At 45.0% G+C, this 18,188-nt stretch overlaps 6 protein-coding genes across 23 annotated transcripts; 5 read left to right on the forward strand and 1 right to left on the reverse strand.

The window, feature by feature from the left end:
* Positions 1 to 63: 63 nt before the first annotated feature.
* Positions 64 to 2,219, forward strand: LOC6734438 (solute carrier family 25 member 35). Its single transcript, XM_002081422.3, has 3 exons — positions 64 to 683; positions 748 to 883; positions 1,363 to 2,219. The coding sequence occupies exons 1-3, from the start codon at positions 436 to 438 to the stop codon at positions 1,888 to 1,890; spliced, it is 912 nt and encodes a 303-aa protein (XP_002081458.1). The 5' UTR covers positions 64 to 435; the 3' UTR covers positions 1,891 to 2,219.
* Positions 2,220 to 2,317: 98 nt separating this feature from the next.
* LOC6734439 (solute carrier family 25 member 35) lies at positions 2,318 to 3,636 on the forward strand. Its single transcript, XM_016168051.3, has 3 exons — positions 2,318 to 2,566; positions 2,631 to 2,766; positions 2,874 to 3,636. Exons 1-3 carry the CDS (start codon positions 2,319 to 2,321, stop codon positions 3,402 to 3,404), a joined length of 915 nt encoding a protein of 304 aa, XP_016027546.1. The 5' UTR covers position 2,318; the 3' UTR covers positions 3,405 to 3,636.
* Positions 3,637 to 3,959: 323 nt separating this feature from the next.
* Positions 3,960 to 5,600, forward strand: LOC6734440 (solute carrier family 25 member 35). Its single transcript, XM_002081424.4, has 3 exons — positions 3,960 to 4,354; positions 4,656 to 4,791; positions 4,841 to 5,600. The coding sequence occupies exons 1-3, from the start codon at positions 4,107 to 4,109 to the stop codon at positions 5,378 to 5,380; spliced, it is 924 nt and encodes a 307-aa protein (XP_002081460.1). The 5' UTR covers positions 3,960 to 4,106; the 3' UTR covers positions 5,381 to 5,600.
* A 178-nt stretch (positions 5,601 to 5,778) lies between these two features.
* Positions 5,779 to 8,214, forward strand: LOC6734441 (receptor expression-enhancing protein 5). 3 transcript variants are annotated; one of them, XM_002081425.4, is made up of 4 exons: positions 5,779 to 6,026; positions 7,580 to 7,812; positions 7,874 to 7,973; positions 8,037 to 8,214. In XM_002081425.4, the coding sequence occupies exons 1-4, from the start codon at positions 5,876 to 5,878 to the stop codon at positions 8,096 to 8,098; spliced, it is 546 nt and encodes a 181-aa protein (XP_002081461.1). In that variant the 5' UTR covers positions 5,779 to 5,875; the 3' UTR covers positions 8,099 to 8,214. The 3 variants fall into 3 exon arrangements, with proteins under 3 accessions (XP_002081461.1, XP_016027547.1, XP_016027548.1); XM_016168052.3 differs by lacking the exon at positions 5,779 to 6,026 and adding an exon at positions 6,614 to 6,744; XM_016168053.2 differs by lacking the exon at positions 5,779 to 6,026 and adding an exon at positions 7,436 to 7,517.
* A 58-nt stretch (positions 8,215 to 8,272) lies between these two features.
* LOC6734442 (probable 28S ribosomal protein S16, mitochondrial) lies at positions 8,273 to 8,891 on the reverse strand. The gene is made up of 2 exons (XM_002081426.4): positions 8,658 to 8,891; positions 8,273 to 8,592 (listed from the first exon to the last, which is right to left on the reverse strand). The coding sequence occupies exons 1-2, from the start codon at positions 8,772 to 8,774 to the stop codon at positions 8,320 to 8,322; spliced, it is 390 nt and encodes a 129-aa protein (XP_002081462.1). The 5' UTR covers positions 8,775 to 8,891; the 3' UTR covers positions 8,273 to 8,319.
* A 139-nt stretch (positions 8,892 to 9,030) lies between these two features.
* On the forward strand, positions 9,031 to 17,896 carry LOC6734443 (zinc finger protein 436). Of its 16 annotated transcripts, XM_039291598.2 has the most exons (13): positions 9,031 to 9,559; positions 9,750 to 9,860; positions 11,737 to 11,873; positions 11,932 to 12,011; positions 12,498 to 12,800; positions 13,140 to 13,336; positions 13,399 to 13,504; positions 13,573 to 13,897; positions 13,964 to 14,128; positions 14,192 to 14,339; positions 14,407 to 14,552; positions 14,611 to 15,229; positions 16,478 to 17,896. In XM_039291598.2, the coding sequence occupies exons 3-13, from the start codon at positions 11,737 to 11,739 to the stop codon at positions 16,643 to 16,645; spliced, it is 2,394 nt and encodes a 797-aa protein (XP_039147532.1). In that variant the 5' UTR covers positions 9,031 to 9,559; positions 9,750 to 9,860; the 3' UTR covers positions 16,646 to 17,896. The 16 variants fall into 16 exon arrangements, with proteins under 16 accessions (XP_039147532.1, XP_016027566.1, XP_016027549.1 ...); XM_016168071.3 differs by having other exon boundaries at positions 9,031 to 9,860; XM_016168054.3 differs by having other exon boundaries at positions 9,031 to 9,860; positions 14,410 to 14,552.
* Positions 17,897 to 18,188: the final 292 nt, after the last annotated feature.

Consider the following 18,188-nt stretch of genomic DNA (forward strand, 5'->3'; position numbering starts at 1 on the left):
GGATTCTAGCTAACAATAAATCTTGCCAAAAGGAGAGTTGCCGGATCTTCTGAACCATATAACACAGTGACTTCTTAGTCGTACCGTTACTAACGTTCTAAAACCCGTTTCTCTTGAATTTTAAATTTCCCATTAGCAGTTATTTTTTATACATTTAGCACTTTACAGTTAAGCAAAATGACACGATTTTTGTGAAATTGTTAATTGCGCGACAGTCTGGCAACTCCGCTGCAGCTAAGTTATATTGCTCGCCAAATTTATATTATATTTGTATAACGGGCGAGAAGAGCATAGTAATGCCAGCTAATCACGGCGGAGAATTATGAAATACACGACACACACGCAGCGTGCGGCTTCCTAGAGCCACAGAGATTCCGCGGCAGGCGGCACAACCGTTTCTAGTCAACCACTATCCTCAGCAGAACTCGTGATTACATGGCTACATCGGATTTTGTTCTGGGCGGCCTGGCCTCCGTGGGGGCCACCTTCTTCACCAATCCCATCGAGGTGATCAAGACTCGGATCCAGCTGCAGGGCGAGCTGGCGGCGCGGGGTACCTATGTGGAGCCCTACAAGGGGATTGTCAATGCCTTCATCACGGTGGCCAAAAACGATGGCATTATGGGTCTCCAAAAGGGCCTCGCACCGGCCTTGTACTTCCAGTTCATCATCAATTCCTTCCGGTGAGATTATTAAATAGCTTTACTTTACAATTTTTAATTATTAGTTCGAATTTGCATTCGCCAGGCTTAGCATTTATTCGGAGGCAATGGAGAGGCGGTGGATGCACAACAGGAAGGGCGAGGTGTCCTACGGAATGGGACTACTGTGGGGCGCCATCGGCGGCGTCGTGGGCTCCTACTGCTCCAGTCCATTTTTCCTGGTACGCCCAATGTGGGAATGCTGCGGGAGGTTACATAAACAAATAGCTTATCTAAATGAGCCGCGTGCTCATCAGCATTATGGACCTTCCACAGATAAGGGACTTTATTGGAAACTGTCTATCAGTATCTAAATATTAACATTTCATGATATCCAGGGAGAAAGTAGCATACTTCTAAATATCCACATTTTTTTTCCTGTTTATGGTTGTTTGCATTGCTTATTACTTTATGACATAACGCATTTATTGTTAGCCTATTTATATTAAGACATTTTCAAGATATAGAAAAAACAGAAAAAACATTCGCCAAGTAACTAATAAGTATTGTATACATTAACTTATAATTACAATCAATTCACATGTATATTTCATTGGTCGCACAGATTAATTAGTTTAATTAGTTTTTCATTTATTTATTCTCTTATTTACAAGGTTGATATTTCTATAATATTAATTATGGTCCCTTTTTTTGCATCCAGATCAAAACACAGCTGCAGTCACAAGCCGCCAAACAAATCGCCGTGGGCTACCAGCATGCGCACACTTCCATGACCGATGCCCTGCGTCAGATCTACTCCAGGAATGGAATACGAGGACTGTGGAGAGGATCTGTGGCCGCATTGCCCAGGGCGGCTTTGGGATCGGGTGCCCAGATAGCCACCTTTGGCAAGACCAAAGCCCTGTTGGTGCAGTACGATCTGGTGACGCAGCCCACGTTGAACTCCTTCTCGGCTGGCTTGATAGCCGGTTCCATTATGTCGGTGGCCATAACGCCGCCAGATGTAATCACCACGCGTCTGTACAACCAGGGCGTGGACGCCGAAGGACGCGGTCTTCTTTATCGCGGCTGGGTTGACTGCTTTGTGAAAATCTTACGATCAGAGGGCGTTTATGGTATGTACAAGGGCTTCTGGGCCAACTACCTGCGCATTGCCCCCCACTCAACCCTTGTGCTGCTATTCTTTGACGAGCTGGTCGCCGTACGCACAAAGTATAGTAATCAATGACCCCAAAGATCACTGGCTAGGTAGCATTAATTTAAGTACAAAATTGTTTAAATCGTTTATACTACCCGCAAATATACACTTTGTTTTTTATTTTTAAGCCAAGCTTAGATAAACACAATTGATATGCAGCCGAATGTAAAGTGCCTCATACAATTTGTTTGTCCAAATCTGGCTTTAGTCTTTAGTGAGTAGCTTAATGTCCTAGTTCCAATCTCTTAGATTAGCAAAGCCTCAGAACCAACTTGTGCCTTCATTAAGCTAATTTAAGAGCTCTTCCTGTAGCCATTAACCGTGCAATATTTTGGTGAAATAAACCAGTTAGTATGTTACATTTTAACGCATATTGCTCTCAAGTCTTAAGCAGCTTTCTTATCGCAAGTGTAGCGTTAGTGATCACTAGATTGTGATACAGAACGGACGTCTCATTGATGGCTACGTCGGATTTTGTGCTGGGTGGCGTGGCTGCCATGGGCGCTGGTGTCTTCACCAATCCCGTCGAGGTGATCAAAACTCGCATCCAGCTACAGGGAGAGCTGGCCGCCCGAGGATCGCATGCTCAGCCTTACAAGAGCGTCTTCCAGGCCTTTGTGACCGTGGCCAAAAACGATGGAATTCTTGGCCTGCAGAAAGGATTGGCTCCAGCGCTATGCTTCCAGTTTGTAATAAACTCGTTTCGGTAGGTTAAAACTGTTATCCAACAAAGAGTTTTCCAAAAATATACATATGTGCTCTGTCCACAGATTGAGCATTTACACCCATGCCGTAGAGAAGGGTTGGGTTCACAACAACAAGGGCGAGATCTCCTTCGCAAAGGGCATGTTCTGGGGCGCCTTGGGCGGCGTTGTGGGTTCCTATTGTGCCAGTCCCTTCTTCCTGGTAAGCGATTATGTAAATCAAACACTGAAGGTGTCTGCTTCCGCGAACATTTGACAATGTCTAGTCGTGATAAGATAAGACCACTGATAGCTACATTTCCATTCTAGATCAAGACGCAACTTCAGGCACAGGCAGCCAAGCAGATCGCCGTTGGTTATCAGCATCAGCACGCCTCGATGAGCGATGCGATTAGGAAGATATACAGGAAGAACGGCGTCTTTGGACTCTGGCGAGGATCGTTGGCGAATGTGAGCCGTGCCACTGTTGCGTCCGCCGTTCAAATCGCAGTTTTTGGCCAGGCCAAGAGTGTGTTGAAGGAAAACGGAGTGGTAACTCATCCCACAATCCTGTCCTTCTGCTCTGGCTTAGCCGCTGGTTCATTTGTCTCGCTGGCAATCACTCCATTGGATGTGGTTACCACTCGTCTTTACAATCAGGGAGTTGATGCGCAAGGTCGGGGCATTTACTACAGGGGCTGGTTGGACTGTGTGCTTAAGATCCTAGGATCGGAGGGTGTATATGGGTTGTACAAGGGATTTTGGCCCATTTATCTGAGGAGTGCTCCATATTCCACGTTGGTGCTTTTGTTCTTTGACGAACTAATTGCGCTGAGGGAAAAGTATGATCTTCACTACTAATCGAAAATTACTTAAAACGAGAAGGGCTTTTTGAAATGCAAAACCATATGAAGTTGTTTTACTTTCGTTAGATTATTATTTGGTAGTTACGTTCTAGTAGCATATCATTTAAAATTTATTTGCAAGAAACATAACCGTTTCCCGGATATTGCAGTCAAAATAACAATTCAAATTTGATCCTTTGAAGAGGGTAAGTAAAGATTCAAACAAGCCAAAAGCGAAAATAAAAAAGTATTCTTTTTAACATAAATAGTTTTATTCTTTGGCGGTTAAATAAAGATAAGTCCTTAAAATCCATTCCTAACCATCCGCGAAACTATCGATATCCATACATGAAACTATCGATAAGCTAATTTTGATATATAACTGTCTAATAGCTTATAATAAATGTATTATAACATTTTCTCAAATGGATTTATTTGTTTTGCTCAGTAATAAATAATTCAATAAAAAATTAAAAATTATTTTCGAATTCAAAATTAATGAACCGCGAATACTAATTTCTTTCTTATGCGAATTTTAATTTTTAAGCACCAATTACAAGAGTTCAAATAATTAAATTAATCTTTTAACCCGCCATGTGAGCAATTAAATCTTAAAATGTATGCTACGAATTCGATAAATGTAACAATCGGTCTGTCGACCACAAGGTAAACAAAATGATAACGTAAGATCATCCAAATCCAAAGTTGGGGTGAAAACATGACCAAGTCGGATTTCGTGCTGGGCGGAACGGCAGCGATGGGTGCGGTGGTGTTCACCAATCCCATCGATGTGGTCAAGACGCGGATGCAGCTGCAGGGAGAGTTGGCTGCCCGTGGAACCTATGTGAAGCCCTACAGGCATCTTCCCCAGGCCATGCTGCAGATAGTCCTCAACGACGGACTCCTTGCTTTGGAGAAGGGTCTCGCTCCGGCATTGTGTTACCAATTTGTCCTCAACTCGGTCAGGCAAGTACCAGGATCAGTGTCATATAGATATATGAATTGTAAAGGACACTTGTTGCCATCCATTAAGATCTAAGAAAATTACTATATTATAGGGAGTATTAAACAAAGTTTATCTAAAAGTGACCGTGAAATTATGCAATGCTAAGTAATATTGTTACGAGCACCATGACTTAATGTGAAATGCATGTTTATCTTATCTACCACTGTGAAGTAATGATCTTTTAAGATAAGTCGTTACGTTTACCATTGAAAATAGTTACCTTGAGCAAAATGCAGTGTAAATACCCTTTCCTTATGGTAGGCTAAGTGTATATTCGAACGCATTGGAGCTGGGATACTTGCAGAATGAGGATGGCTCCATATCCTTCTATCGGGGCATGTTCTTTGGAGCTCTGGGCGGCTGCACGGGCACCTATTTCGCCAGTCCCTTTTACATGGTGAGTAGATCCCATCTAGAGCTTCCCATCTGATCTCTCTCCATCACAGATTAAGGCCCAACAGCATGCCCAGGCGGTTCAGTCCATTGCCGTGGGCTTTCAGCATAAGCATACTTCGATGATGGATGCCCTGCTGCATATTTACCGCACGAATGGCATTTCGGGATTCTGGCGCGCTGCTTTACCCAGCTTGAACCGAACGCTTGTGGCCTCCAGTGTACAGATCGGCACCTTTCCCAAGGCCAAGTCCGTGCTGAAGGATAAAGGATGGGTCACCCATCCGATTCTCCTCTCCTTCTGTGCCGGCCTATCGTCGGGCACCCTTGTGGCGGTGGCCAATTCACCCTTTGACGTGCTCACCACTCGGATGTACAACCAGCCAGTGGATGAAAAGGGTCGTGGACTCATGTACAAGGGCTTGGTGGACTGCTTCACAAAGATCTGGAAAACCGAAGGGCTCCATGGGATGTACAAGGGCTTTTGGCCAATCTACTTTCGTAGTGCTCCGCACACCACCTTGACATTTGTGTTTTTTGAAAAGTTGCTCCATGTGCGCGATCATTATGTTTTCTCCCAGCCCAGAAACTGAAGAGTCCAGTCCTCCTGGAGGCCATTAAAATACTGTAAGTCCTCGCATACATTTGTTAATTCACACGATGTGACAATTCTTTTACAAAACTAAACATTAAAATTGTTTATCGAAAATGATCCCATCAGTTTACCATGTGATGCAAGTAAGCTGCTATAAGTTATGTGCTTTGTTGCATTTCATTTTTATCTTCCTAATAAAAGTTTAAATGAATTATTTATTTAAATAGGTAGAAACAACATATGTGTTTGCTATTTGCAAATATTTATTGTGAAAAAGAAAACTAAAAGAAAAAGCCGCCAGTATTGCAATTTTAGTATGACCTTTCCATGTCGATAGGCGGCGACAGATGGGAACAATAACGCATTTTGTCTTCAATAGTCGTTTTGTCACCGATAAGCGCAAGCACAAACTATCGACTATCGACCATCTGGAAAGTCGGCGGCGTCACATATTTTTGATTGACCAAATATATTTAAATACAATTCGCGCAAAATGGCCGCCCAGGTAACTCAGGTGCAGCAGTTCTTGAACGGCTACAAGGATGACGTGAGCCGATCGCTGCGCGACGCTTCCAAGCCGTGGACCAAAGTCTTCGATACCGTGGAGGAGAAGACCGGCGTGGACCGGGTCAATATTTTCGTGGGTGAGTGTGGATTATCCTGGCGACGTCATCGCATGTCCTTCGCCGAAACGCCCATGTGACCTCCTGCTAGTTGACGACTGCGTAACCATCGAGATTCGCCTAGAGATGCAGTGGAATATTTCGGGATGCTTATAAATAGCAACCTGTTATATATAGCAATGTCTATGTGGCTGAATCAGGATGGTCGGGGGCTTAATCACCGCCAGGTGACCAATTAGCGAATTAAACGTCTAAGCCCAATTAAATAGTGTGTCTATTTTATCACCAAGTGCCTCCAACCAATACACCTCAGTTTCTGAGCATGCGATGTGTGCGTGTAAGCGGCTACGTAGACAGCTGGCGATGTGTGCGTCTGTTATCCACAAAAGTTTCATGTTTTGTGCTTTTCTTTGTTTACTTCAACGAAAGTACACTTTTTTTGCCCAGTACGCGGTGAGCAATACATCTGGCGCATACCATTGCCGCATTCTCTAGACAAAGATCTGGAGAAAGTCCAGCTCGGCGGGGTCAAAAGGTCTGAATTATTGAGACGTGGCGCTGTCGGCACACGTGGAGCCAATCGACTCACACTCACCTGTGTGCGTTGGTAGAGCTTTCAGTTCGTTCGTTCGGTGCTCGCCGGAGTTACCGATGTGGCTCTGGGACTATATTATGCTAATCAGACAGCGACAGGAGACGCGGCACAATGTCAGAGTTCCCCTGGTTTACCTCGGCATAGGTGAGAATGCGGTCACAATGGCAAAAGTAGCTATCTTTAATAGTCGACGTCTATGTACACTTGCAAAAATGACGGACGTTGATTCATCATTCGAACATTTGGCCTCATTAGCTGTTCAACAATTCGGCATACTTTAATAATCAAAACAAATTGTGTAAACAAATATATGCATATTAGGGAACAACCATTTATGGAGAATTCGCAATTCACATCAAATGATCGACTATAAGGATATAGTTTCTGTGGTTTGTGACGAAACCCACCTTTTTCCAATCTTGTAGCTCAAATTAATGTACCCTCAGCCAGGGTATAAATATAATTAGCCGCCATCGGGCATGAATGACATCATAAATTTATGGCAAAACAACAGGCCGTAGTCCGCTCATCTGGGTGGGCAAAATGCAACTGGCCGGGATCAGAGGCAGGTCGAGACATCTACTGACAACAGCTAAGGGTTTATAATTAGCCAACGGCATGGGGCGGTTTAGGAACCCCAGGGATCCACGAAGGGGCGCCCTTGAAAGAAGTACGAGCACCTGGCACAGTGCCCTTCGAGCAGTTAGTCTGGTAGCTAAAGTGTGTAAGTGTTTAGTTCCTTTTGATCACCCTGCGCCCTGTGGAACCGCTCCTGCCCTTGGACCTGCTTATAGCCATAAGGGAAAATGCGCCACTAGGGCAATATCAATTGACCAACTAGATGGCGAACATGGCAGTCGAGGAAATCGAGAGCAAAGTAGTTCAGTTGTTCGTAGAGAACCCCCTTCTGCGCTATGGTAGATCTCCAGCTAGCAGTGATGCTATTTACTAATAAGGTATTTTATGTCATTATATTTAGGTGCTGTTGGTCTGTGCGCCATCTACCTGATCTTTGGCTGGGGCGCCCAACTACTGTGCAACATCATTGGGGTTCTGTACCCTGCATATATTTCCATCCATGCCATCGAGTCCAGCACAAAGCAGGACGACACCAAGTGGCTGATCTACTGGGTCACGTTTGGCATCTTCACCGTGATTGAATTCTTTTCGAGTCTGCTAACATCGGTGATTCCCTTTTACTGGCTGCTGAAGGTGAGCTTTGCATTCCTCACATATAAGGAACTTCTTATAAATTCTTTTACTCCACATGTAGTGTGCTTTCCTCATCTGGTGCATGCTGCCCACGGAACAGAATGGTTCTACCATCATCTACCGCAAGCTGGTGCGTCCCTACTTCCTGAAACATCACGAATGTGAGTAAATCTACCTCTTTGATATTGCAATTTTACTAAAAAGAGGTCTATTTTTGCACACAGCCGTTGACAGGATCATCGATGATGGCATGAAGAAGGCCGCTGGAGTGCTGAAGCACGACTAGAAGGCGAATGTGCCGTAGCTCCGACCGCTTCTCGCTTATCCATGCATTTGGTTTTGGGCCTGGTCACCAACCTCACCTCGTATTGGTTACGTTTTGCAATAAATTTTAATTCTGTATTCATTTGTTGTTGATAAGAGCACCAGTGTTTGCTGAACCAGAAGAAATCTCCGTTTGTTAAACGTAAAAACGAAAAGGAGGCTTTTATTGAGGCACAACTATCTTTAGGCGGTTGATTCCGCCTTTTCTGGCGATGCCTCCGCTTCGGCAGCTGCCCTCCGGTTCCGCCAGGCGGTCATGTAGGTGCGCGGGTGGATGGGCAGTAGACCGGCAATTCCCAGGAGTTCTGCAGCCGGCGTGGATAAGTGGGCACCTTTGCCCAGCCAATAGCGGATTCTTTCCGTGTTCAGGGCCACCAGTCGTTCGTTGTAACTATTGGGCAGGGGGTCAAAGGAGCCCACCTGCTCGATGACAGGCTGGTGCTGGTTCTTGCGCCTCTAAACCGAAAAATACAGTTTCCAATTAAAAGTTGTAAGCATTTTAAAGGACTAAAAGTACGCACCTCCATAACGACAATGTGATAAAAAGGCCGGTTGGTGCAGCCCAGGCGTACGAAACGTATGATTTTGGCCGACTTGGCATAGAAGCGGCCAATGCCACTTGCTGGCGATAGTGACATCTCGATATATTATATATCTAATACAAGTTTTAGCATAAAATAAGGATTCTTCAATCAGAAAATGTGAATTGTTATGCAAAGCATGACCGTTGAGGGAAAATTAAAAAATACCAAGCTATTGGGTCACACTTGTAGTTTGCCCGGCCAGCGTTGCCACCACCGACCGCCCATGTTAGACAGTTGCGGCGCCTCGGCAACCCTGGCCTGCGCACACACAAGATGGCGTCAGAGAACGAGAAGCACGAACACTAAGGAATTTGTTCAGTGGTGTCTGTGTCTGTGAATTATATTGAAGGAAAAAGAGTGTTTTGTTTATAAATTTAATTGCAAAAACTGCACATCGTCACACGGGGCGCGTGCACACACATCGGCGCACACGCACACCCACGCCCAGGCGACACCAAAACGCAAAACGGAGAGTGTGTGTTATCAATGGAGTGTGTGTTCCCCAACGCCAAGTGAATTTTTTTCGTTGAGACCGAGGGACGGAAAAAAAATGGCGCCCGCAGCCAGAGCAACTTGACTTTCTTTTCGGTCCTATATAGTTAGTAGTTGCTTGCCCCCGTCTCGTCGTCGGCGAGCGAATTCGGTGATTTTATTTCGATTTCGTCGCAGTGCGATATCCCCAACGAAGAAAACATAACGAATAATTGATGAAAAAGTGCTTGAGAGAGACCCCCCCAAACGTATTCGAATTTGTTGTGTACATTTTGGCTTCGAACACAGCCGCAAAAATACCATTACCAATTTCCACTTACTACTACTAGAGAGGAGGCTAGTATTTTGTACGTGCTTTAGAATACATACATACATACCTACATATACCACAAGCAAGCGAGAAGTGCAATTACATTTGCGTTTGGAAATTTTGCGCTTTTTTCTCTTCCGTCCTCCCATCCAAAAAAAAAAATCCCCGCTCCCCCCTCTCTCTGTCTTTCTCAACCCGCATTGTGCTAAATAATGTGTGCCGCCCAGAATCCGCCGCCCTTCGGCTATACCTGGGGTTTTGCGGACAACGGCAACCGCGCCGCCGAATCGGTACTGGAGATATCGCCCAACATCAACTATACGGTCAGCGGGGAGTCGGTGAGTCCAAAGTTATAGCTCTATTAAACTGATAAACCCGTTGAAAGCTGCCAGTCTAAGGATATTTCCCCCCTCTTGCCCACGTTGCTCCAGGTGCGTGCGTGTGTGGGTGTTGGTGCTGCTGTTGCTGTTGCTTTCCCACACCGAATTGTGTTGTGGCCCACCAATGCATACACACAAACGCACACACGCACTGCGTTACACTCGCTCACGGACTCGCTCGCCTCACCAACACTCGCTGCTTTCGGCAACGAACTGTGTATGTATACGGCCCGAATGGCATTCACGTATACGGTATACGTGGAAAACGAGCGACAGCAACTGCGACATACATACTTACGTACATGTACAACGTATATATGCATACGCCACACGCTTTATGTAACTGCGTTGTCATGCGAATATACGAATATGTACGAATGAACGTACGTATGTATGTTTATATGGGGGGGATGGAGCGAGTGTGTTAGAATTCTTTTACCATACATCCATACGGATTTTTTTCGTTTCCATTTCATTCGTAAACATTCATAATTTGGTATTTGTAAAACGAATGCGTACACAATTGGCTCTGTGTGCAGAGAAATTCCCAAAATACAACACGCGCACCTGGCGAGCAAGTAAATAAATAAATAGCAATAAATTCCCCCCACAGCCAAATCGGAGCAATTAATTAACGGGAAGGTCGTGAAATTTTCAAAAGTCTGGCAGCTGGCACAGGCAATCGATGCTAATCGATATTTTTCTAGGCTATTCATGCATATATCGCTAACCTAATTTAAGTTCTATTAATAATTATTGCTTATCCATAGGTTTTGTTGTTGTTGTTTGTTTCATTTTTTTTTTGAGAGCAATACTTTTTGTTGTGCAATTGACAGGAGAAATTGTGTTTGTTGTTTTTTAGTTTATATTTGCGGGCACTTACACAATGGCAAATGCGGCGAATTCGCCGCACTTGCGCGCCCGATATCTCCGCATGTGTGCGTCAGTGCCGAATTCGCCGCGCTGACTGCCCTCTGTATGTGTGGGTATGTATGTATGCACGCACACTCGACCAGAAATGACGTGTGCTCCCCAGTGTGCGTTTGGTGTCGTGCGTGTGTTTTGATTACTTTTGCCGCACCATTTTGGCGCCCATCACACACACTCTCATGCCACGATGTCCAATTGCACTCACACACATACAGAGTGAAAAAGGCGCGCTTTTTGCAAACATCCCCTCCCGCTCTCACCGTCCAACTTCCCCCCTCGCTCATCGTCTATCATCTGTTGCCGCACTGCTGGCTGCGCAGGTGTAGCGTGGTTATTGGCGGTTATTATCAATCAGAGCGAAAACAAAAGACAAGCACTTGGCCAATAGAAGCATCAACCGCCAACAACTCGAATCACAGCCTGCAGATCTTAGCATAGCTGGTGGCGACTGTACTACCTGCCAAGTTTGAGTTCCCCGAAAAAAATAAGGTTCATGAAGGTCAATTCATTCATAGGTTTGAGCTGAACAATAAAACAGCCACAAGTTTACTTCCTCTCATTTGTTTAAATGGGTTTTTGGTCATTAATAAATTACGTCTTTTTGTATAGAATCTTAGAAATAACTAGGTGCAATGTACATAGATTAAAAATGATCTATTTATTATTCTTTTATATAAAAGAGCGTTTCTTGTTTGATTTAGAACCTTTCTTTGAATGAAATCAGCCAAAAGATTTATAAATAAATTTGTAAGCCAGGTTTTTTTAAAATCGCAATTCCATGGACCACGTGTAAACTAAACAAGCAACTCCTACAACAATGGCATTTTTAAGTTTATTCCGAAATAAGGACAAACCCTTAAGATTTATCCCCATTAGCCAGGATTACTAAAAGTCTTTGTTCCAGATGCCCTATCTACTATCGACGGATGGATCATTGGCAGTTCAAAAGGATGTCAAAGGCCTTACAGCTGGCGGCAAAAATAATGTCGTTCGTCGTATGTTCGTCGTAAACGATCCTTCATTTCCGCCTGGAACACAAAGGTGCGTTGGCCCAAAGAGATCCCCAATGTACATGTAAACAATTCTAAATCCCTTGCAGAGTTATTACTGCCGGCGGAGCATCGACGGTGGTCAAGAAGCAGGACAACAATCAGCAGGTCCTGAGCCTCGACAAGAACTGTAAGTGGATCGATTCTAGACGAATCAGAAACCCATCGATTCGATTCAGTGTTGCACGCATTGCTGTTACTGTGTTGTGATTATCTATATATTTTGGGTTTTCTGTTAATCGATTGTTTTTCTCTCTCTACTCCCGTTTATTTATTTAATTTATTTATATTTTTTTTTTAATTCTCGCTCGATCTCGCTCGCCCTTGAATTCAACCCGAAAAACCGAACCCGAAACCGAAACCCAAAATCCACCATCTCCTCCGATAAATCCCATTGTGCTTGTGTGTTTGCCCGATTTTGCTATTGCACCCGATCGACCACCGACCCACCGATCATCTCGCTAACTGCACCGCACAAAAACTACAACATTACCATCTCACCATATAACACCACACACACACAACACCTCATCACTTGGCGGGCGGCGGGCGCGGGCTGATCGAACCTTCCTCCAACCGAAATGAAACGTATCAACCCATCGAATTGAAACAACAGATCTGCTGGTGGATCCGGCCACGGCCGCAGCAGCAGCAGCCGCTGCTGGTGGGGATTCGGGTCTCGCCCACCACCATACGTTGACCAATGGCAGCATTGTTGATGCGAAGACCGGACAGACGGTTCTAACCGCCGGATCTGCGGCGGCCAAGTCGCACTTCAGCTCGATCGGAGCACTGCATCTTACGCAAGAGGAGTGCAACGAGATCCTGATCAAGCGCGCCATCGCTGCCGGCCACCATCAGACGCACACGATCACCGCTGCCGATGGATCCCATCACCATGCGTCCGGCGGGACACCAAGTAAGCATCTCAAATCTGTGTTTGTTATCCCTGATCCAGTCCCTCCTGCCACCTACTCCTCCACACACTACACACTACAATCAGATCTGATCCCCGATTGAAGTAATCCTACCGGAAAATACCCGGCATATTGGTACATTCTCGGTTCCGGTTGCTTTTACCTGGTTGCGTGGTTACGTTGTAATCATAGATTTTGCCATTGTGTTTAGTTTGTCTAACATTGTTTTAAGTTTGACTAACCCAAATAGTTTGATTTTGCATATTCAGTTTGTTCGGATCTTTGATTTTTTTCCTTTGTTTCTTCTCTATTTTTTTGTATCTTCCTTTGAATTCCATTTGGCTTTTGTTCCGTTGGCGGTGCAACAACACTCTTAGGTGACATACTTCCTGGTATTTCAGTTCAAGTACAGAAAGTTATACAAGGACTGGAGGATAACGAGGACTCGCAAGGCGAAGCACCCAACCTAAAGTTGGAGCCAGGCACACTAGAGTTGTCCCCGAAGACCGAACTACAGGAATCAATGCATTTCAGCGAAGTAAGCCAAGCTTCTTGGATTTATTAGCGTGGTATATTAACCTGTAATCTGTTTCTTTTCAGACGGACGCCACCATCAAGAAGGAACGCCCGTACAGTTGCGACGAGTGCGGCAAGTCCTTTCTGCTCAAGCATCATTTGACAACCCACGCACGCGTGCACACAGGTGGTTGTTCTTGTTCCTGGCAGAATACCCGTAACATATGAACAGGCCTAATCAATCCGTTTGCCCCACAGGTGAACGCCCCCACATCTGCACCCATTGCGGCAAGAGCTTCGCGCACAAGCACTGTCTCAACACTCACCTGCTGCTTCACTCCACGGAGAGACCTTATCAGTGTCAGGAGTGCAAGAAGAGCTTCACCCTCAAGCACCATCTGCTGACCCATTCGCGGGTCCACAGCCGTGAGCGACCATTCGTCTGCCAGGAGTGCGGACGCGCATTTCCGCTTAAGCGACACCTGGTCACGCACAGCAAGTTCCACGCCGGCGAACGACCGTATGTTTGCGAGGAATGTGGTGAGAGCTTTGCGCAGGAAAACCATCTGATTATGCACTCGCGGTAAGTTGGCTTATTAATGCTATCGATGATTTTCTGGCTTGACTGTTGATTGTTTTTCCCGCACAGCTTCCACGGTTCATTGAATCCATTTGTTTGCGCCGAATGCGGAGCTTCGTTTCCACGCAAGTTCCAATTGGTTAACCACGGACGTATTCACGGCAAGATTCCCCATTCGTGCACCGTATGCGGCAAAGAGTTTCTACAAAAGCGAACGCTAGTTTCCCATATGAGGTAAGGACAGCGCATATATTGTTATGTTGTGATTATTAATTCTTAAATAATCTCCTTCTAAAGGCGGGTACATACCGGAGAGCAGGCGCATCCCTGTGTCAGCTGTGGCGAGGGATTCCTTACAAAGGCCGAACTGCACCAGCATGTGAGGACGGCGCACAATGGCGTCAATCCTAACACGAGCAGTGCCACCATCATAGCAAATCAACAGGTTTGTAGGATGAGCCTTTATTGAAACCATTGCATAGAAATTGACTGATTTGAATTACAAACTCAAGCAGCTACAGCAGGCCCATCACCACCAAGCCGGACAGCAAACGCATCCGCAGACCATAACCGTGGTGAGCAATCCGGGCAACTCGACGTTGCTGACTGTATCCACCACGGATGCCAATGGCGTGGCACGACCGCAGTTTGTGTGCCGGTAAGTTGTGGCAACCCCAGCAATTGGAACTACCTTAACCCTTGACTTATCCTTGTAGCGAATGCGGCAGTGCTTTTAATAGCCGAGAAGCCTTGGCACTTCACTTGCGCCTTCACACTGGCGACAAGAGCCTAATGACAGATCTGTGTGCCTTGACAGCCGCGCTGCCGGGTCACTTCTTGAGCACGGCTAGCCTGAATCCGGGCACCGTGGTCACGGCCAATCCGAATCTGGTGGGCCAGAGCCCAGTGCCAGTGCAGATCATATCGTCCACCGGTCAGGTGATGTCGCAGACCACGCTGGTGCAGGCCGCCAACTCGACCCATCCACAAGCCGTGGTCACCGCGGTGCCTACGATGCCCGTGCACGGCCAGCAGCAGCATCTGCAGCATGTGGCCCAACAGCAGCAGCAACAGCAACAACAGCAGCAACAGCAGCAGCAACATGTTGTCTCCGTGGCGCCGGCCAACAAACCGAAGTCGCATTTCTGCGCCAGCTGTGGCAAGGGATTCGCCGCCAAGCACGGTCTCATGCAGCACAATCGGCGTCACCCGAACGGCGGCTGCACGGTGCGCACACACGTGTGCGAGTGCGGCAAGGCCTTCTTCCAGAAGAACCACCTGATGCTGCACCAGCGCCAGCATCTGGAGACGAAGCCAGCCATATCGCAGCAACAGGTATGCTAGACTCCAGTTTCAGTCCAGTGCCTCTCCGATAGCCCGAAAAAATCAGATAACCAGTTAACCCACATAACTCGATATCCCGTCAATCCCGGATCTGATCCGAAACGCTCCGTTCCGCTCTATAATGCTTTGATATTTACACACTACTTAAGTCGATTAGAGTTAATTCTAGTTGGGAGTAAGTTAGGCGGTCCTAACGTTCATGTAAAATACTAAGCACCTAAGCAATGTTATCAAATCCACAATAAACGATTCATATTGGCAACGATTCTTGAAAGGCTTTGTCAGTCAGTCGGGAAGCGGCGAGCAGATTTAGCGTAATCTAAGTTAAATGTGCCACTTGTTTTGCGTCCAACTTTAATCAGCAATGCCCGTCCATTTATCCATCATCTATACATATATGTACCACTGAACCAATGAAACCAATCTGAAACATAATCGCATTACCTTCTCCACTACTTTGCAGCTTGTTGTACCAACTACTTCTTACTAAGAATTAAGTGAAACAGAAAAACTGAAAAAAAAAATGATAAATACAACCACAAATGAACATTAAAACCTAATCAAACGAAAATCAACTCGAGCAACATCCATTTGCACAAGCGCACACCCACATGTTTGAATGTAAATTCAAACTCAGATGCGAGAGGAACTGGGGATTTTTGATCCATTCCGTTCGCATCTGGCTGAGATGTGTGTGCGGGTGTGTCTGCCTATGTGAAGGTGTGTCTGTCTATGCGTGTCTCTTACCAAAATCTATAAACTAAAAGAAACCCATAACACTGCAATGAATACAATCTAATCGTATAGTATCAAATCGAATTCCATTCAAAGGCTTCAGTTTGCGCGTTTAGGTGTGTATGACATATCCAAATTATCGCTTATTGTCTATAAGTGTTTCTGTATATCATGATTTTCGTATGTCTTTCGTTGTTATTGCTGTTTAATTTGTTGTTTGTCGTATGCTTGAGATTTACCTAATCATAGTCGACTTTGCCTGCGTCTTCCCTGTATCTCCTCCACTATGATCTTTACATTTTTGTGCATTCTTATTCTTATTCCCTTTCTTCGAAGCGTGCGACACGCTGCTTGTTCCCTCTTTGCCTGAGCGTAATCCTTAGTTGATATTAGTTAATATTATTTCTGCATATATAGACGTCTAGTCTAGTTGAGAGGCTGACATGGCCGAAAGTCTTTCACTGGCCGAAGCTAAACCTCTTTTGTCCTTCCCCACTTTTACAGGAGGCCGCCGCACAACAGCAACTGGCGACTGCCGGCGAGCAGCAGCAGGTGCAGGTGCAGATAATGCCTGATGGCCAGATTCACGGAAAGGTAATCAAGTACGAGATCTGTCGCAGCGTATTGCCGGAGGATCAGCAGCAGGAGCAGGCGGACATGAGCGCGGAGTAATTGAGATAAACTGTAAATACATGGGACGTGCAACAGCAACAGCAGCAACACAAAAGTAGCAACAGCATCAGTAGCAACAGCAACAGCGCATAATGGGACACCAGCACACTTGGACGGAGACAGGCAGATCCCCACCAGAAAGGTCATCGGAGTGGGGGCGTATGCGTCGTAAGCGATTCCCTTAAATGTAATATTTTAGTTAGCCATAGGTTAGCGGTTAAGAAATCGGATTGTACACATAAATGTTAACTAGCGTTACAGACATGAACACACCTTATATAATATATATATATATATACAGACATATATAGGTTTACGTAGAGTATCTGTTAATTTTTGCGATGCCTTGGTCGCATCTAAAACAACAACCTGTATGAGTTGCAAGTTTTAAAGCGTTACGTTCAATTGGTTTTACGCATTACACGATTTTTAATAACACAACTTATACACAAACTTATATTCAAATAGACGAAAAATATTTATGCCTAAGTGTAAACTGTATACATATTAACATGAAACATAGACGACTACGGATAGTACTAGACACTAGCATGCGTTGCACTTGAATACGTAACCAGCTGCCGATCGAATCCTGACTTGGGTGTTTGCGTGGTCCTCATCGTGGGCGTGTGCACTTCGTTCCGGCGGGGGGAGAGGGTATTCCTGCCCAGAATCGCGTTGGTGCAGCACTTTTCGATTGTACATACAGAAACCGGAGCTCGCTACAAGCCCAAGCGAATGCAGAACAGGTCCAAAAGAGCGCAGACACTCCAGTCGGAGTCGTCTGGGGTCTATGGAATGTGGAGTAGGTGCCTGGCACAAAAACTAGCTAACACAGATAACCAACACGTAAGGCGGGAGAAATCTTTAACGTAGGTGACTGCAATTGTTTGACAACCCAAAAAAAAAAAACAACACAATCTAGCAAGCGAGAAACATAACTTAAAAATTATCCAATGCAAATAGAACACGAGAAGCAGCTAACAAGAACAGACACTCTTATAACCGATCCACATCATCATCATCCAATGCACGCATGGCGACGTATATCACACTGTAAAAAATCTACATTAAGTCTTAGGAGCGAGTTAAAGCAGGCGGAACATAATTGGTAATTATCGTAATCGGATAAATGAAACAATAAATAATGAACCTACACACTAAGCATATATTTTAATATGTAAGCCTTAAAGAAATACAAAAGGAAAATATGAATTATAATAAACAAACCAACGTGTAATTGCAATAATTGCTGGCTGCATTGTTAATGAACAAAAGTACGTTCACCCTTTTGAATGTATTAGGGGGGGCGTCTTATCTGTTGATTATATAGTTTTTTATATTTTGATAAGAACCAAGCTACATAGTCCATTCAAAAAATTAGAAAAAGGCTTAGATATAACCATTTTACCATTTTGTGGTAAATTTAATATAGTTTTATTTGAAGCAAGTTCTTTTAGCTTAATTAGAAGAGATGTGCATTTTTTTAGACCTACAGTTTTGTCGCGCAGCGTATTGCCCAAGGAACTTTCTTTTGTCAAAA

The sequence above is a fragment of the Drosophila simulans genome, chromosome 2R, assembly GCF_016746395.2.
Source record: "Drosophila simulans strain w501 chromosome 2R, Prin_Dsim_3.1, whole genome shotgun sequence".
NCBI lineage: Eukaryota > Metazoa > Arthropoda > Insecta > Diptera > Drosophilidae > Drosophila > Drosophila simulans.

Excerpts from the sequence above, each read along its gene's own strand:
- LOC6734439 (XM_016168051.3), top strand. The coding sequence starts at position 2,319 with ATGGCTACGTCGGATTTTGTGCTGGGTGGCGTGGCTGCCATGGGCGCT. Across the intron at positions 2,567-2,630 it reads TTTGTAATAAACTCGTTTCG|ATTGAGCATTTACACCCATG; the intron begins GTAGGTTAAAAC and ends CTCTGTCCACAG. Across the intron at positions 2,767-2,873 it reads GTGCCAGTCCCTTCTTCCTG|ATCAAGACGCAACTTCAGGC; the intron begins GTAAGCGATTAT and ends TTTCCATTCTAG.
- LOC6734443 (XM_016168071.3), top strand. The coding sequence starts at position 9,735 with ATGTGTGCCGCCCAGAATCCGCCGCCCTTCGGCTATACCTGGGGTTTT. Across the intron at positions 14,553-14,610 it reads CGACCGCAGTTTGTGTGCCG|CGAATGCGGCAGTGCTTTTA; the intron begins GTAAGTTGTGGC and ends TTATCCTTGTAG. Across the intron at positions 15,230-16,477 it reads CAGCCATATCGCAGCAACAG|GAGGCCGCCGCACAACAGCA; the intron begins GTATGCTAGACT and ends CCACTTTTACAG.
- LOC6734438 (XM_002081422.3), top strand. The coding sequence starts at position 436 with ATGGCTACATCGGATTTTGTTCTGGGCGGCCTGGCCTCCGTGGGGGCC. Across the intron at positions 684-747 it reads TTCATCATCAATTCCTTCCG|GCTTAGCATTTATTCGGAGG; the intron begins GTGAGATTATTA and ends TGCATTCGCCAG. Across the intron at positions 884-1,362 it reads GCTCCAGTCCATTTTTCCTG|ATCAAAACACAGCTGCAGTC; the intron begins GTACGCCCAATG and ends TTTTGCATCCAG.
- LOC6734442 (XM_002081426.4), bottom strand. The coding sequence starts at position 8,774 with ATGTCACTATCGCCAGCAAGTGGCATTGGCCGCTTCTATGCCAAGTCG. Across the intron at positions 8,593-8,657 it reads ATCACATTGTCGTTATGGAG|AGGCGCAAGAACCAGCACCA; the intron begins GTGCGTACTTTT and ends TTTTCGGTTTAG.
- LOC6734440 (XM_002081424.4), top strand. The coding sequence starts at position 4,107 with ATGACCAAGTCGGATTTCGTGCTGGGCGGAACGGCAGCGATGGGTGCG. Across the intron at positions 4,355-4,655 it reads TTTGTCCTCAACTCGGTCAG|GCTAAGTGTATATTCGAACG; the intron begins GCAAGTACCAGG and ends TCCTTATGGTAG. Across the intron at positions 4,792-4,840 it reads TCGCCAGTCCCTTTTACATG|ATTAAGGCCCAACAGCATGC; the intron begins GTGAGTAGATCC and ends TCTCCATCACAG.
- LOC6734441 (XM_002081425.4), top strand. The coding sequence starts at position 5,876 with ATGGCCGCCCAGGTAACTCAGGTGCAGCAGTTCTTGAACGGCTACAAG. Across the intron at positions 6,027-7,579 it reads CCGGGTCAATATTTTCGTGG|GTGCTGTTGGTCTGTGCGCC; the intron begins GTGAGTGTGGAT and ends CATTATATTTAG. Across the intron at positions 7,813-7,873 it reads CCTTTTACTGGCTGCTGAAG|TGTGCTTTCCTCATCTGGTG; the intron begins GTGAGCTTTGCA and ends CTCCACATGTAG.